The sequence below is a fragment of the Sus scrofa genome, chromosome 6, assembly GCF_000003025.6.
Source record: "Sus scrofa isolate TJ Tabasco breed Duroc chromosome 6, Sscrofa11.1, whole genome shotgun sequence".
Lineage (NCBI taxonomy): Eukaryota > Metazoa > Chordata > Mammalia > Artiodactyla > Suidae > Sus > Sus scrofa.
This window is the reverse complement of record NC_010448.4, coordinates 47,643,356-47,658,727: the sequence shown is the minus strand read 5'-3', so window position 1 is coordinate 47,658,727 and position 15,372 is coordinate 47,643,356. Positions and strand designations below refer to the sequence as shown.

The following is a 15,372-nucleotide window of genomic DNA, read 5'->3' as shown; positions in this document are numbered from 1 at the left end:
GAGTATTCTAGGCAGAGGAACAGCCAGTGCAAAGTCAGAAATGAGCTTTGGGTATTTGATGAACAGAAGGAAAACGGGTGTTTGCGCCGGGGGGAGAACAAGAAAGGGTTGGGAATGGATTTAGATGGGCCCACGTGGGTCAGATTAAGCGGTGGGAGTGTTAAGGAGGGAAGGACTTGCTTTTTCCCAGGCTGCCCAACTGTGAATTTCAGCTGTCTTTCCCCTCTCTCTGCCTTACTTTTGCCTATTTGTGAAAGGGAGGTAGACCTGAGGTCCGCTTCCAGACATTCTCGGCACCTCTCAAGACCACCCAGAGAGGCAGGCGATATTACCAACCTCCTAATGGGTGAGGAAACGGAGGCCCCAGCATGCTAAATCACTTTCCCAAGGCCACAGGATATGTAGGGGCAGCGTCCATACTTGAAAGGTAGCAGTCTGACCCCGGGGCCCACTCTAACTTCCAAGGGATAGTGCAGCCCCCAGAACCGGAACAGGCCCTGCAGTGCAGTGGTTCTGCGTCTTTGGTGGCAGACAAATCTTACTATGCCACTTACAAGCTGTGGGATCCTGGGTTAGTCGCTTGCGTTCTCCGAGCCCATTTCCCCACCCGCACAATGTGCACCTCAGCATCTACCTTAACCAGCACAACACGTGGCTGACCAGAAGGATTAAGGCGTGATTCTCAAGCAACTGTGCGACTTTCTGTGAGGGATAGGGGCGGGGGGGGGGTGAGGGCTTGGGGGTGTTTGGAGAAAAGGGACGCGAGAGTCTTCCCGTTCCTTTTTTACGCTGCTTCCTCCATTCAACGCGGAGCACCTCTCGGTCTCCCCACCTCTACCGCCCCCCCTTTCTTTTTTTCCTGGCTGGAAAGAGGTCGTGGTCCCTTTAAGGCCCGCCCCTCCCTCCCCCAAAACTTCCCAGTGTCTGCTCTTTTCGATCTCGGACGGCCGGCCAGGCTCGCCGCCGAACTGGTAGGGACTCGGGGCGAGGGGTCGGGCAGCGGTGCGGGGGGATCGTAGGGGAGGCGCCGCCCGTGGCCCGAGCGCATGGGGTGGGGGAGGGGCAGGGGCCGGCAGCGCGGGGGTGCAGATAACACGGCCACCGGGTCGCCCGCCACCGGCGCGCAGGGGCGGGCGAGCTGCCTGGAAGGTGCCGTGAGAGAGACGGTTCCGTCGCGTCCCGTCGCCGCGCGCCGGCGCGAGGGGCGTCCGGGCAGGGCGCGGGGGCGGGGAGGGGAGGGGCCCCTCTCTCCCCTCCCCCCACCGCATTCCTCTGACGTCGGGACCTTGGGACCCCGCCTTTCAGTGGGACCCGCCCCGCCTTTGCACCGCAGCACAGATCACGTGTTGGCGCCCAGCGGTCCCCCATTTCTATTCTCCGCCCTTTCGGGTCTTCCCGGGGTGATTGGGAGCTGTTTTAGATCCCCACAGCCCAATCCTCAACTTTTTTCTCTTTCCAAACCCGCGGACCTACCAGGCCTGGTCCCAATATCTTAGTGCCACTGATCCCATTTCTAACTTAGTTTCCACCGGGACCTCCATTTCGGGAACTCCCTTTCACCCGGATGGAAAGGTTCCGGAGCATCTTTAGGGGGGCCGCCCCCGCATTTCCCACTACTGTCTCCTCTCTTCTTGACTGCTTCTTCCTTCCCACCAACAGGCAGCCCCATAACCTTAGAGCCCACAGGGTGGCATCCTAGGTCAGCTCCCGCCCCGCCCCGCCCCTGGTTCCAACTATTGGGCGTTGTTGGACTCTAGAGACTGAGAGAGGGTGTCCTCTGAGGGTTGGCCCGGCCCTAAGAAAATGAGGCCCACTGGACGCTTAGAACTACTCCCTTTGCAGAGTGCTAATGCTAGCACTTTGCTGGGTGCTACATACACCTTGCGTTTGGTAGATAGGCCAGTCTAAGGCAGAGGCGGGGACCACCCTTCCCTTGCCCACACAGAACCAACCCACCCAGAACCAAACTGTGATAACCCTGTAAAGGCTGTCGTGTGAAAATCATTGGGCTGAGTGATCAGGGATTATCATGGGGGAAGCCCTGCGGTCTGGGCTGGTAGGGACTAGGGACACTTTCAGAGTGAACTGAGCACGGGCTAGAGAAATTTATTCCTTAGTTCTGGGGTAGTGGAGAAAGTGTCGTTTGGAAAGGCGTGCTTGGCCAAAGATCGAGAGGTGCGCGAAAAATCCTTTTCTTTCTGCAAACTGAGTTATTGTGGCTGAATTTAGAGGTGGAGTGGTGAAAGAATGCCGGCAAACCGGACAGGGTTAGACGGTTGGCAGCAGCAAATGGTTTTATACTGAGAAAAAGGTCAGACAGGGACTTTTAAAAACAATTCCTCTGGCACTGTGAAAGTTAGAGATAGAGAGGAATAGGATATAGTGACGGGGACAGAGCTACACTGGCCGTTTCCCTGTAACTTGGTGTAGGTCTCCAGTGCTGCTCACAGCAAATCAAAAACTACTCAAGGTACTTCAGGCCTTCGCTCCTTTGGAGGGCTGCCCCGCCTTCGGAGGCGCCAGAAAGCAGTTCGCGCATGCGTCCTCGCCTCCCATCCTTTCCTTGACTGCGCCAAAGAGCGCCTACGGGCCTGGGATGGGCTCCCCTTTCCACCCAATCAGGGCCCACCAGTGGTCCTACAATCTGGTGAGAGGATTCCACTCTCAAATGACTAATCGGGTGGAGACCCAGACGACGGACATCTACAGCAGCCAGTAGTGAAAAGCAAAAGGGAGGGGCCTCCTTCTCTCCTTGTAGAGAGGCTGGGGAAGGGAGTCGCTGCGACTGGATGACTAAGGGCTCTCCGTTTGATGGACGAGGGAGAAAACCAGTAAGAGCGGGAAGGAGGCGGGGCTTTTCAGGAGCTTGGGGAGCGCCGCTCCTATCAGGTACTCCAAAGGAGGCCAGGCTGTGCCAGAAATCCGACCTATCAAATTGGAGTTTATTTTAAGGCGGTGGGGTCGGCAAAATAACTTGCAGAAAGCGCTCGCCTATAAGGAGTGTCCCAGACAAACGAGGGCGGGCGCTCTTGCAGAACGGCGTGGCCTTTATCCTATAGGCACGCAAGGCGGACGGAGGCTTCCCCTCCCGCCGCGGCGGGACCAGTGGCTCCCCTATCGGGTGGGGGCGGCGAGTGACGGGCGTGTCCCTCCCCCAATGAGAGGCGGGGGGAGGCGGGTTCTGCGCCGCCATGTCGCGGAGGCTGCTGCCCCGGGCGGAGAAGCGGCGTCGGCGGTTGGAGCAGAGGCAGCAGCCGGACGAGCAGCGGCGGCGGTCCGGAGCGATGGTGAAGATGGCGGCGGCGGGCGGCGGAGGCGGCGGTGGCCGCTACTACGGCGGCGGCAGTGAGGGCGGCCGGGCCCCTAAGCGGCTCAAGACTGACAACGCCGGCGACCAGCATGGAGGCGGCGGCGGCGGTGGAGCCGGGGCGGCGGGCGGCGGCGGCGGGTGAGGCCAGGGCCCTAGGCGCCGGAGACGGCCGGGGAAGGGAGGGAAGATTGCCAATCTAGAGAGTATTAATTTTAGGTGGCTGAGTCTGTGCGCACGCGCCCAGGCCCTCGCCCTGAAGGACGGGGTGGGGTGGGGGAGGGGCAGACGTTGGGCAAACGGCGGGGTTTGCGCGAGGACAGGCGCTTGCGCGTGCGCGGTATCCCGAGGTGGGGGGTGGAGGAAACTGCTCGCGCTGCGGCTGGCGCATTGCGCAGGCGCCGCGGGCTAGCTTGTGGGGGCCAGGCACGCGGCCTGGCCGTTTTTCTCTATCGTTTTCCTGTCTGGCCCCCTGCGCAGGCGCACTGCTCCTGCCCCGGCCTCGTGGGCGGTTGTTGGGGGGGGGCACCGCGGGGAGCGCGTGGGCGGTGGCATTTTTCTCTGCTTGAGTGGGGAATTCTGCCTGATCGTTTTTAGTTTTTGTAGCGTCATGGTTTGTCCCTGTACAGAAACTCATTTATTTAAGGATGTTTTTTTAGACCAGGATATGTTCCTCGTTTTTGTGGGCATCGAAAACCGGAAGAAGGGCTTGTGAAAGGTCTTGGGCGTTTAGAAGTTTAAGCCAAGCTTTGGAGTTATCACAAGTTTGCTTACAATTTCTAGGGGTTAACTGGATGCAGTCAGTTTCTCGAATCAAAATGTTCTCTGAGGGTGGGCATTTTGGAAGGGATTGGAGCCTCTTCAATCCCCTAGGCGGAAGAGGCTACCAGTTGTTACTGCTGGCCTGGAACCCGGTTCCTCCTCCCTGGAAGTTCATGAAGTCCTCTCCTGGTCACGGTCAGCCGTTTGCCGGGTTTTCCAGGTTTTAATAGCACGCTGTAGCTGTGATTTACTAGCATTTAAACTGTTCCAGGTCTTGTTCCGTGCGCTTTAAAGTTATCTCAATTGAATTCTTGACACTCCTGTAGGAGATAGGGCGTGGTATTACTGTTGAGGTGAAGTAAATCCGTCCAGGTCCCGTAGCTGTTGCAGGGAGGGGTTGGGATTAGGGGCCCTGGAACTCCAAATCGCTGAGCTGGTAGCCATCTGAGCTGGTAGCCATCGAGCGGGTGTGCCTCCTGTGGTTTGTGTGGTTCATTCCTGAAATAGAATCCGATTCTGTTCCGTTCCATGGGCTTCTGCCTGGTAGTTCAAGCGGCAGGCTGGGCCCAGAGCTGGGCAGAGGTAGAGAAAGTTACTTTCCTTTTGATTTCCCAGAGGCTGTGGGTGGAAAGATTCTTCCTTCCCTTGGGAAGGGAACTGTCTTGGTTTTTAGTGATACAGGTTGGAGTTTTGTTTTCCTGAAAAACTTTTCCTTTACCTAAGTTGGGCCTAAGTAGAATTTTCCAACACAGATGTTGGTGGGAGAATAATTAACGGCCAGAAGCAGCCAAGACTGGCCTGTTAGCTTCTGGAGCTGCTGGACCTGGGGATAAGTGGTGAGGGATAGCAATGCTTGGCTAGGTTGGAAGGACACAGAAGCTGGAGTGGATGTCCTGGTTCAGACTGGAGCAGCAAATTGAGTTTTTTTGTCCGTGATGTTCTCTTTCCAAGCCATTCTTTTCCCACATTTCCTTGACCAGCAGGAACAGACAGGTTTTGGGAGGAATATAAAATGGAACTTGCTTAGTCCTCCATTTTGCCATCCTCAGAAGCTACAGTGAGAACCATGAGGCAAGTGGCCATACACTCAGGCCATGTGCTCTGCTGGCCCAGAATCCTTTTGGGGTAATTGGTCCCCTTGTCTGCCCTGTGTGTCCTCCTTGGCTCAAATGCTTTGACTGGGACCCCAACAGCACAGAAGCTCATAGGCCGCCATTTTGTACAGCAGAAAGTGAAGTCTTATTTTTGCTTCTTTTCTCAGGAGAACTACGATGATCCACACAAAACCCCTGCCTCCCCAGTTGTCCACATCAGGGGCCTGATTGACGGCGTGGTGGAAGCTGACCTTGTGGAGGCCTTGCAGGAGTTTGGACCCATTAGGTACTCAGCTCATACGCCAGGGGTTGGGTAGTCAACTCCTTGGTGTCCTGTGTGTCGCTGGGTATCTGGTTGGATGTGAATGTGTGGTCATTTCGGTCTAGCTTCTTGTAGCTAGGTCTTAGGCTCCTCTGCTCCTGGGGTTAGTCTTTGAATCAGTTAACAGCAAGTTCTGCAGGGTTTTTTTTCTCCTTCCTTTTCTCCTTCTGTGCCTTGTAGTTTTGCCTATTTGGTACAGAAGGTGGTGGGTAGTGGTAAAGAGTAGTGAACAAAACTGTCCTGACTCGTCCCAGACAGTTCCCTATCCAGAGCGGTCAGCACTGTGACGGGGGACCATCTGGTTTAATCATGTGAGGGGTTGGGAAGAAACCTTTCCCAAAGAAGGTGATGCCCAAACTGTACACACCGCTTGTTGTGCCACTTATGGCAAGGGGTGCTCAGGTCAGGAAACCATGGTGGAGCCAGAGGAATCCAGAGACCAGGGAGGAGTCAGTTTGTGGAAAACTGAGGCCCTTCTGACTCCTTGTCTCCATCCCCTGAGAGGATTGTAATCTGTGTTTTCTTTGCCAGCTATGTGGTGGTAATGCCTAAAAAGAGACAAGCGTTGGTGGAATTTGAAGATGTGTTGGGGGCTTGCAACGCCGTGAACTACGCAGCAGACAACCAAATTTACATTGCGGGCCACCCAGCTTTTGTCAATTACTCTACCAGCCAGAAGATCTCCCGCCCTGGGGACTCAGATGACTCTCGGAGCGTCAACAGTGTGCTTCTCTTTACCATCTTGAACCCTATCTATTCTATTACCACGGTGCGTGACAGCAGTTAGTTGTTTAGGTGGTTCTTCTGTGATACTTCTCTCCTGGTTTTTCTCCCTCATCTCCTCCCCTGAGTCATATTGACCCGCCAGTGCCTCTTCATCTTGCCTGTCTTTGGTTTTACAGGATGTACTTTATACTATCTGTAACCCTTGTGGTCCTGTCCAGAGAATCGTCATTTTCCGGAAGAATGGAGTCCAGGCCATGGTGGAATATCCTTTGCTGCGAAACAGGTGTTCCTTGGGTTGGGGGCTCACAGGCTCCGTAGGGGTCCATCCATTCATCTGTCATGTGTCTTCTGAGTGCCTGCCATGTGCTACTGCTTTCATAGAGCCTGTGAAGGTATGGTTAGTAAATAGATGTAAAAAATTGGCCCTTGAGCAGGATGGATTTGAATCGTGTGTCCAGTTTTCACTCACTAAATGCATACTATCGTGCTGTACCATTTGTGGTTGTTTGGATATATGGATTTTTAACTGCACAGAGGGTTGGAGCTCCTAAAACATGTGCTCACACATACATCTGTGTTCAAGTGTCACCTGTGTAGTGTGAAAATGCAGAGTTTAAAATGCAAAGGGAAAGAACAGCATGCTGTGAAATACAAGAGGAAAGAATTCACAGGGGTCCTGGGAAAGTCTCTGAGGAGGTAGTAACTGAGTTTCTTTGAGGACGTAGGAGCTGGTATTCAGGCTCAGGACACTGCCTCTGCTAAGGTCCTCAGATGGGCAGGAGAAAGCTTGCCAGCTGAAGAATGGCTGAAATGGAAGGGGGGAGTTGGTTATGATATTGGAAGAAGGGCGTCCCACGTGGTGGGGTGAAGCTTGGATGTGGGCGTAGTAGAAAGCCTCTGGATTTTTCACAGGAGGAGTATGACCTACTTGATGTTTCCTGGATCGTTCAGGTTTAGTAGTGGCACACAAGGTTGCTGCTACCACTGGGCTGGGCAGGGGGTGAGCAGAGACAGGTCACAGGATCACTGGCCAGGGCCTGCTGTTCAGGGCAGCACTCCAGCTGGCTCCATCAAGTGGTTGTAGGCAGTGAGCTAACCTCGAAGCCTGCATGGAGCAGTCTTTAGGTGCTGCCTTGCCTTCATCCCTCTTTGGCACAATTTGAAACTTTCCAAGGCACTCTCGGGATGGGACTTTTCCTTAACTTTCCTCACATTTGACTCTGTGCAGAGTGCCCAGCGAGCCAAGGCCTCACTCAATGGGGCTGATATCTATTCAGGATGTTGCACTCTGAAGATCGAATATGCGAAGGTAGGTTTGGGAAACTGCCCCTGTTAGCTTCCTAGGCAAACCTGGGGCCTGGCTGATCTCAAACTTTATCTTGTCCCTACAGCCTACACGCTTGAATGTGTTCAAGAATGATCAGGATACTTGGGACTACACAAACCCAAATCTCAGTGGACAAGGTAATCCTGACGGCCACTTTGTTCTAAATACACCCGCCTTGCCTTCACTTGACAAGTGCACTTCATAGACCTGGGCTCAGGGTTATGTAATGCCATTGGGCTCCCTGTGGACATGGGAGGGCCTTGGGGGGTCACCTCTTGGAGGACATGGGAGAGGGTGAATGAGGGGTCTCTGTAGGTCCTAGCTGCTGCTTTGGGCCCTTTGATGTGGCTGAGGGACCAGGGTCAAGGCAGAGGCCTGGGCCGGGTGGGGAGCAGGGCCTCACTGAGCAATGGCTTACGAACCAGTAGCAGCTCCCAAACAGATTCTGCTGCTTCCCTTCCAGGAGCCTGCTTAGGGGCCACTGACTCTCCATTCTCGCTGGACCAGGGATGGTCCCCTTGCTGTTCACTATTGAGAGGGTCTGCCTGTTGGGGGGAACAGATTGGGAGGTGATGCGGGCTCCCAGGCCTTTGCAGCAGAGCCTTTGAGCAAGTTGACCTTGTGGAGGTGAGACACTCTGGATTGGAGCAGGGCGGAGACGCCTCACCTCACTTATAGAGGGCAGACAACATCTCTGCAGGGGGCCCAGATGGACAGCCCCCTTCCTAAAATCTGTCAAGAATGATTTGCCTTGAATAGGAGGGAGAGGTGGAGAATTTCCTTTGAAAAAACAGCGGCACCCCCTCAGCAAGACCATCCATCTCTGTTTCTATCTTGGTCTGATACGTCGGGACTAGGCCATGGGCTGAGGGAGCAGGCTGGTTGCTGACATCTCACAGGCTCTGGAAGGCCAGAGGCCCCCCATTCCTAGGCAGGCCTGTCTTGCTCGCCATTGCAGCTGGGAAGCAGTGGGCTGGGCGGGCTAGACTCTTCCCAAGGACCCTCAAAATGGGCGCTATGGGGCTGACTGCCCCCTCCAGAGGTCAGAGGCAAATTGGTGACCAAGTGAATGTACCAGAGCGGGCAATGGCATTACATGACTGCTAACAGAAACATGGCAACCAACCATTTCTTCTCCAAGGAACATAAATAGAAGATGTGCAGACCGGCAGGGGCTAGTGGCAGGGGCTGGCTGTGCATTGGTTTTGATGCCTCTCAGCTTTGGCCGCCCCCCCAGGCTGGGGGTCAAAAACTGATGAGCTGATGAGGTGACCTGGAGTGAGGGCGGTGCTTCGCCACCCCCTCGGGAACCAGACTTCAGCGGCTCTGCCTCTGCACATTGCTCACCAACACACAGGGTAGAAACCACTAGCTCTTCCTGGAGAGAACAGAACACGCAGCCTCCACCACGTCCCCAGAAACAGCTGCAGACTTGAGCTCACTACATCAAGAACACCACACCGCGCTCCAAGGAACAGCTACAAGCACAGAGACAGAGGCAGACAGAGACAAAGAAAGAGACGCAACATGGCAGCAGACACTGCTTTTTTTATTAAACATTAAAAAAAAAAAGGTCAAAATCCAAGCAAACTTGAACCCGAAAATGTACACAGAAGTAGGAAACACAGAGAACAGAGCTCTCCCAGCCAGCCAGCGGCGCTCTTTTCGGAGAACGTTTCATAGACTGAAGTAGATTCCATGGGCCTCCAAGACAATAGGATCCTCTCCATTCCTCGCCATGTGGGTTTGGTTTTTTTGTTTGTTTTTGTTTGTTTTTTAAGTCCTTTGGTTTGGGGAGGGCTTTTTTTTTCTTTTCTGTTTTGATATTTTTATTTTTTCTGCAGTCATCGGCTGCCAACATAATCTGCACCAACTGGAGATCAGAAATCAAAAAAATTTAAACCACAACAGCAACAAAAATCAAAAAACCAAAACAGACCTAAAACCAGACAGCCAAACAGCTCAGAGGTACACAGTTACCTGCTGGCGGGTAACCAGGCGTGCTCCCAAGGCCAAAAGCGCGGGCATAGTGGGGCCACTGGCACACCTCATAACCAGGAGACACGCACATGGAGCGCTACACAGCCAGAAGCACCGCACTGCAGCACACAATGTGAGGAGGTGACAACATGGAGGGACACTACCCACTTCATACACCTTTATTTTCCACTTTCTGGTATCTTCTGAGGACAGAACATCTGTGAGCCATTTTTGGTTTAATCAAAGCATTGACTTTTAAAAGAATTCTTTAAAAAAAAAGTTGTAGCGGATGTGTACCGTAACTTGTATTTATGACTGTAAAACCATGTGATGCAGGGTCGCAGTGTATGTTTGATGGGACGCCATCTTTCAGAACTGTGCTAACTCACTGTTGAAGCGTCCAATGGTAAGAGAAAATACAGATTTGTTTTTTGTGACAAATGGACTTTGTACTCTGTACTTCTGCTGTAAGTAGCCCTTTTCCATCTTTGTAATGACTCTTGGAAAACAAAACCCAGGCCGGGTGGCAGGAAAGGGCAATGGTCCCGAGCCCTGGGTTTTGGAGTCAGCCAGGCCTGGGTTCAGATCCCGGCTCAGCCACTCACTTGCTTTGTGACCTCGGACCAAGTGTCTTTTAACTGCTCAGTTAAAAGTTAACTGCTCAGTTTCCTTATCTGTAAAATGGGGTTGAAATAGTACCTACCTCATAGGGTTGTTGTGAGGAATTTAAGAAACGGTGATGTATGTCTGTAAAGCGTTTAGCACAGCGCTGCCACTCAAGTGCCGGGTTGCCGGTAACGATGGTGAACTGCAGCTGGGGACGGATGGGGCGGGGTGGATCTGCGCCATTGTCTAAGCCTGTCGATGCCTTGTACATGACCGCTCATTTGAACTGATGCTGATGTCGCCCTGTTTGTCCTTTCCTACAGTCCCTCTCCTTGGGTTGGACGTGGCTAGGTGGGAGGGTGGCTGGGACCGGAGATTGAGAAAGTGGTCTTTGTAGAGAGAGGGGCTTAGAGCTCCTAGAACCTTGTGGCTTCAAGGGCATGATTTTTTTCTTTTTTTCTTTTTTTTTTGTTTTTCCCGGGTTATTTTCTGGCATTTAACTCCTCTTCCTTCATTGGGAGTTGTTTTAGAAAGCTATTTTGGCCTCCATAGTCCCTTTCATAGTGGCTGCAAGTTACCCATAGGGCCAAAAGCTGGGTTTCTGCCAGAGCCAGGGCAGGTGAGAGGCCAGAACCCGGCTACGTCCTTCACAGCGAAATGGAAGCAGCCTGCTTGGGGGCCGGGAATGGGGACAGTGGGCTCCAGCCTTAAAGCTTGGGGCTTCACTCGCACCCTGGGTCCATCTGGCCGCAGGATGGAGGCCCCAGTAGCCCTTGTGAGGAAGCAGGGGCTGGTGCCCAGGCTTGCAGGAGCTGAGGGGTGCTGAGAACAGCCTCTGCAGTCAAGAGGAAGGGGTGCCCCTTTTTCCAAGTTTGGCTCTAACTCTTCTCTCTGTCTACAGGTGACCCTGGCAGCAACCCTAACAAACGCCAGAGGCAGCCCCCTCTCCTGGGAGATCACCCCGCAGAATATGGTGAGGGCAGGGGGTTCCCCTCCGTGGACTCCCGTGGCTCATGTGCCCCTGCCCGCCGCCCGACGCGCAAATTCTCACCCGTCCTCCCTCTTTTTCCTTCCCACCCCCCAGGAGGGCCCCACGGTGGGTACCACAGCCATTACCATGATGAGGGCTACGGGCCCCCCCACCTCACTACGAAGGGAGAAGGATGGGCCCACCAGTGGGGGGTCACCGCCGGGGCCCAAGTCGCTACGGCCCCCAGTATGGGCACCCCCACCCCCTCCCCCACCACCCGAGTATGGCCCCCACGCCGACAGCCCTGTGCTCATGGTCTATGGCTTGGATCAATCTAAGATGAACTGTGACCGGGTCTTCAATGTCTTCTGCTTGTATGGCAATGTGGAGAAGGTGAGCTTCTGTTAGGTTCTCTGCTTTCCTTGTACACCTGGCAGGCCGCCCTGACCTTCTGGCCCCCCAGTGAACAAAGGGGAAGGAGCCTCTTTAGGAGCAAGCAGGTCCGGAGAGGGTAACTTGTTTAATCACATAATACTGCAGACTGATTTTATTTGGTCCTCACTGTATGTGCGTGGTTTTTTACTTACTAAAATTCTTGGCTGCACCTGCAACATGCAGAAATTCCTGGCTATGGATCAAATCCAAGCACAGCGGTGACAACATCCAAGTCCTTAAAACGAGTGTACCGCATAAAAGTACTGATACGTGATGTTGCATGAACACGGCTTATGAATTTCACCTGTCACAGATAAAGCTCAGTGGGATTTTCTCCAGAACCCTTAAGATGATCTGGCAACACTGGGCCTGCCTTCCTTGCTTGAGGCATTCTTGGCTGGGCTTGCCTGTTGACTGCTCTCCTCAGACTAAGTTGTTTCTTCTGTCAAACTCATTCAAGCCTTTGGGTTTGCAGCCTGTGGCCTGGCCCGTTTAATATTAGCTCATTCTTTCTGTATCAAACATTTTAATAAGGTACATGTTGTAAGTTTGTTTCAGACATTCTTTATGAGACAAGCATGGAAGGCACGTACCTTTTTTGTGGGAGTAGGACTCAGAGCTGGACAGCCCTGCTTCAGAGCCAGCACTGCTGGGGTTTTTTGGTGTTTTATAACATGAGCCACACAATTATGGCTGTTATTTGTATGAATGAATGTTAACAGAAGATGTTGATGGAAATAGATGCTTTCCCCCCCATGCCCACTTTTCTGTTGTGTTTCATTAAATCACCCACTATGGGTCAGATTTTGTGGTGGGGAGACGCTGCCTCGTCTCTGCTGCCTGGTTTGGGCTGAGCACTTGCGGGCCAGGCAGGCTCTCTGGTCTGATTCCCCACTCACGAGTGAGGGGATGGAAGCCTAGATGCAGAGTAGAATTTTGTTTTTAACTAACTTGGAAGGGCAGGAGAAGGGTCTTTGGCAGCTGGGCAGTGGTAATGGTGCTGACTATAGCTCCTCTCCTCAAGGTGAAATTCATGAAAAGCAAGCCGGGGGCCGCCATGGTGGAGATGGCTGATGGCTATGCTGTGGACCGGGCCATTACCCACCTCAACAACAACTTCATGTTTGGGCAGAAGCTGAATGTCTGGTAGGTCCCTAGTCTCCCTGGGCTTCGGAGGGTCAGAGGGCCTGAAAAGAGAAGGGGAAAAAGGCCCACTCAGGACAGGGTTCAGAGGAGCGCTGGGAAGCCAGATGCTGATTTAGCCTGGAGTTGGGTGTAGCAGGTGTGTTCCCAGATGTCCTCCTGATGCGGTGGGAGAAGCTGTGTCAGCCTCAGCTTAGCTGCGGAGCGGTGCCCTGTGAGGCACACAGTGCTATCATACAGGAAAGAGGCCACAAAAGAGGGTGGGGGGCAATTTGAGGTCTGACAGAGGGCTCCCCTTCCGTCCTCCAGTGTCTCCAAGCAACCAGCCATCATGCCTGGTCAGTCATATGGGCTGGAAGATGGGTCCTGCAGTTATAAAGACTTCAGTGAATCGAGGAACAATCGGTTCTCCACTCCGGAGCAGGCAGCCAAGAACCGCATCCAGCACCCTAGCAACGTGCTGCACTTCTTCAATGCCCCTCTGGAGGTGACCGAAGAGAATTTCTTCGAGGTGGGTGACAGGGAGTTGGTCCCCAGAACAGCTGTCAGGGGAGGCCATGCATTTTATTTTTAGTTTTTTAACAAATAATCTATTGAGTTTTTGCTTTGCTGGGCCCTGGGTTGGGTGCTAGGGACGCAGCAGGGTTCAAGACAGGCTCAGAATGGCACCAGCTTGAGCAACAGTGGAGTTTGCCATGCTCTTTGCATTTTGGTAAGTTAGGGTGGCTGCTTGTTTGCTGTGGAAGATTCCTCCCTGTCTGTGATCAGGGCCCAGTCTCAAAGCATCCACATTGTCAGGCCCTCTGGTACCCACATAGCGTTAGAAGGGAGGGTCCTGTTTAGTTGCTATTAGGAAACCAGAACAGCCAGGGGAAAGGGTGGACATGTGACTGCCTGCCGAGTTGGACTTTGGACCTTCCTCTGGCCTGCAACACTGCTGTTTGAGTTCAGCATTTATTTACCTAGTGCCGGCACACACCCAAACAACAGCTGAAGGTAGGACGTTGAAAAAGCAGTTTCCTGGTTTAGGGAACATCATAGTTAAGAGCAGTGCTCCTCAATTTTGGGGGTGGGGTCACAGGAATACCTTTCAGTGTGTGATAAAAATTTAGAAGCTGTTATTGAGAAAAATCTGAGCATTAAGTTGTGCTTGAATTCCACATGTGGCACCGCTTGTGTTTCTGAGTCTGTTTTGTGCCTGTTGCAGATCTGTGATGAGCTGGGAGTGAAGCGGCCGTCTTCTGTGAAAGTATTCTCAGGCAAAAGTGAGTCAACTCCACTGCCGCCTTTGATTGTTGATGGTCGGCTCCCTGCTTCCTGCACAGGTCAGCCTAGATAATCCTGCACAGGTCAACCTAGATAACTTTGGTTTTCCCATCAGGTGAACGCAGCTCCTCTGGGCTGCTGGAGTGGGAGTCCAAAAGTGATGCCCTGGAGACTTTGGGCTTCCTGAACCATTACCAGATGAAAAACCCAAGTGAGTATCTGTGTGTCCTGCGCTCAGCCCCCTTGTGGCCTAATGGGTTGGCTGGCTTTGGGCCAGAGCCATCCTTCCTGCCATCAAGTTAGGACCCCAGAGATTTTCTCATTGCCACTGGCACAGGCAGGTGGGACCTGTCGCCCGGAGAGCAGCCTGATATTTCCCATGGGAGGCCAGCCTGGCTGCTTGCTGCCACCCACTCTGCTGGCTTGGGAGTTAATTCAGGCTTGTTCTCCAGGGAATTGGCATTCTTTATGCGTCAGAGGCTGGCTCGGATAGTACCCAGGACAGGCTGTACTAGCCAGCAGGTAAAATATGCCTACCCAGTTCCTGGGCAGGTCTGGCATGTGCCAGCTAAGAGGTGGAAGTAGGACTCTCCATGGGCTTGAATGAAGGAAGAGAAGGAGAAAAGCTTTGTGTGTTTGGCTCGTTTTTGAGTCTCAAAACTGTCGGTGACCAGTTGGATCCCTGAGGGTGAATTGCAGAAAATTGCAGAGATGTGTGCCAAACCAGAGGAACTCTGGGTTGGGGGAGCCTTCAGAGAGGGGCCCAAGTCACACCTCTTTTCTTTCTTTGGCAGATGGGCCGTACCCTTACACCCTGAAGTTGTGTTTCTCCACCGCTCAGCACGCCTCCTAATTAGGTGCCTATGAAGAGTCCCATCTGAGCAGGAAAACATTTCTCTTTCCTTTATGCTGTTTTTCTCTTTCCTTTTTTCTTCCTTTTTTTTTTTTTTTTTTTTTTTTGGCAAATGTTCCTGTACTCTTTTTTTTTTTTTTTCTCCTTTCTTTTAATTCTAGGTTAGTAGAGACTTAACCATAATGGAAACTCTGGAAGTCTAAAGGGGGAGGGGAAGGGGAACTGATATCTCCCAAGATTAACCTTCACTTTTTAAAGAATTACTGTACATGTGATTTTTTTTTTTTCTTCCTGTTCATACATTTGTGCTGCCCATGTACTCTTGGCATATTTCAATAAAATTGTTTGGAAAATAAACAGAGCACCTGCTGGGATTTCAGGGTGTGTCTGCCTTCCTCTCAGTCTTCTTTGGGCATGTGAAGTTCCCAGGCTAGGGGGGTTGAACTGGAGCTGTAGCTGCCGCCCCGCACCACAGCCATAGCAATAGCAGGTCCAAGCTGCATTTGCAGCCTGTACCACAGCTCAAGACAGTGTCAGATCCTTAACCTACTCAGGGGGGCGAAGGAATCAAACTTTCACCC

The 15,372-nt window shown here is 52.8% G+C and overlaps 1 protein-coding gene across 1 annotated transcript; it reads left to right on the top strand.

Annotated features, from left to right (window-relative positions):
* Nucleotides 2,872-15,167, top strand: HNRNPL (heterogeneous nuclear ribonucleoprotein L). Its single transcript, XM_021094349.1, is given in 15 exon segments — nucleotides 2,872-3,448; nucleotides 5,330-5,449; nucleotides 6,017-6,254; nucleotides 6,388-6,473; nucleotides 7,424-7,520; nucleotides 7,603-7,675; nucleotides 11,026-11,097; nucleotides 11,209-11,256; nucleotides 11,259-11,348; nucleotides 11,351-11,487; nucleotides 12,554-12,675; nucleotides 12,982-13,183; nucleotides 13,880-13,937; nucleotides 14,054-14,149; nucleotides 14,733-15,167. Coding segments are annotated over 15 exon segments (1,755 nt in total). The 5' UTR covers nucleotides 2,872-3,191; the 3' UTR covers nucleotides 14,792-15,167.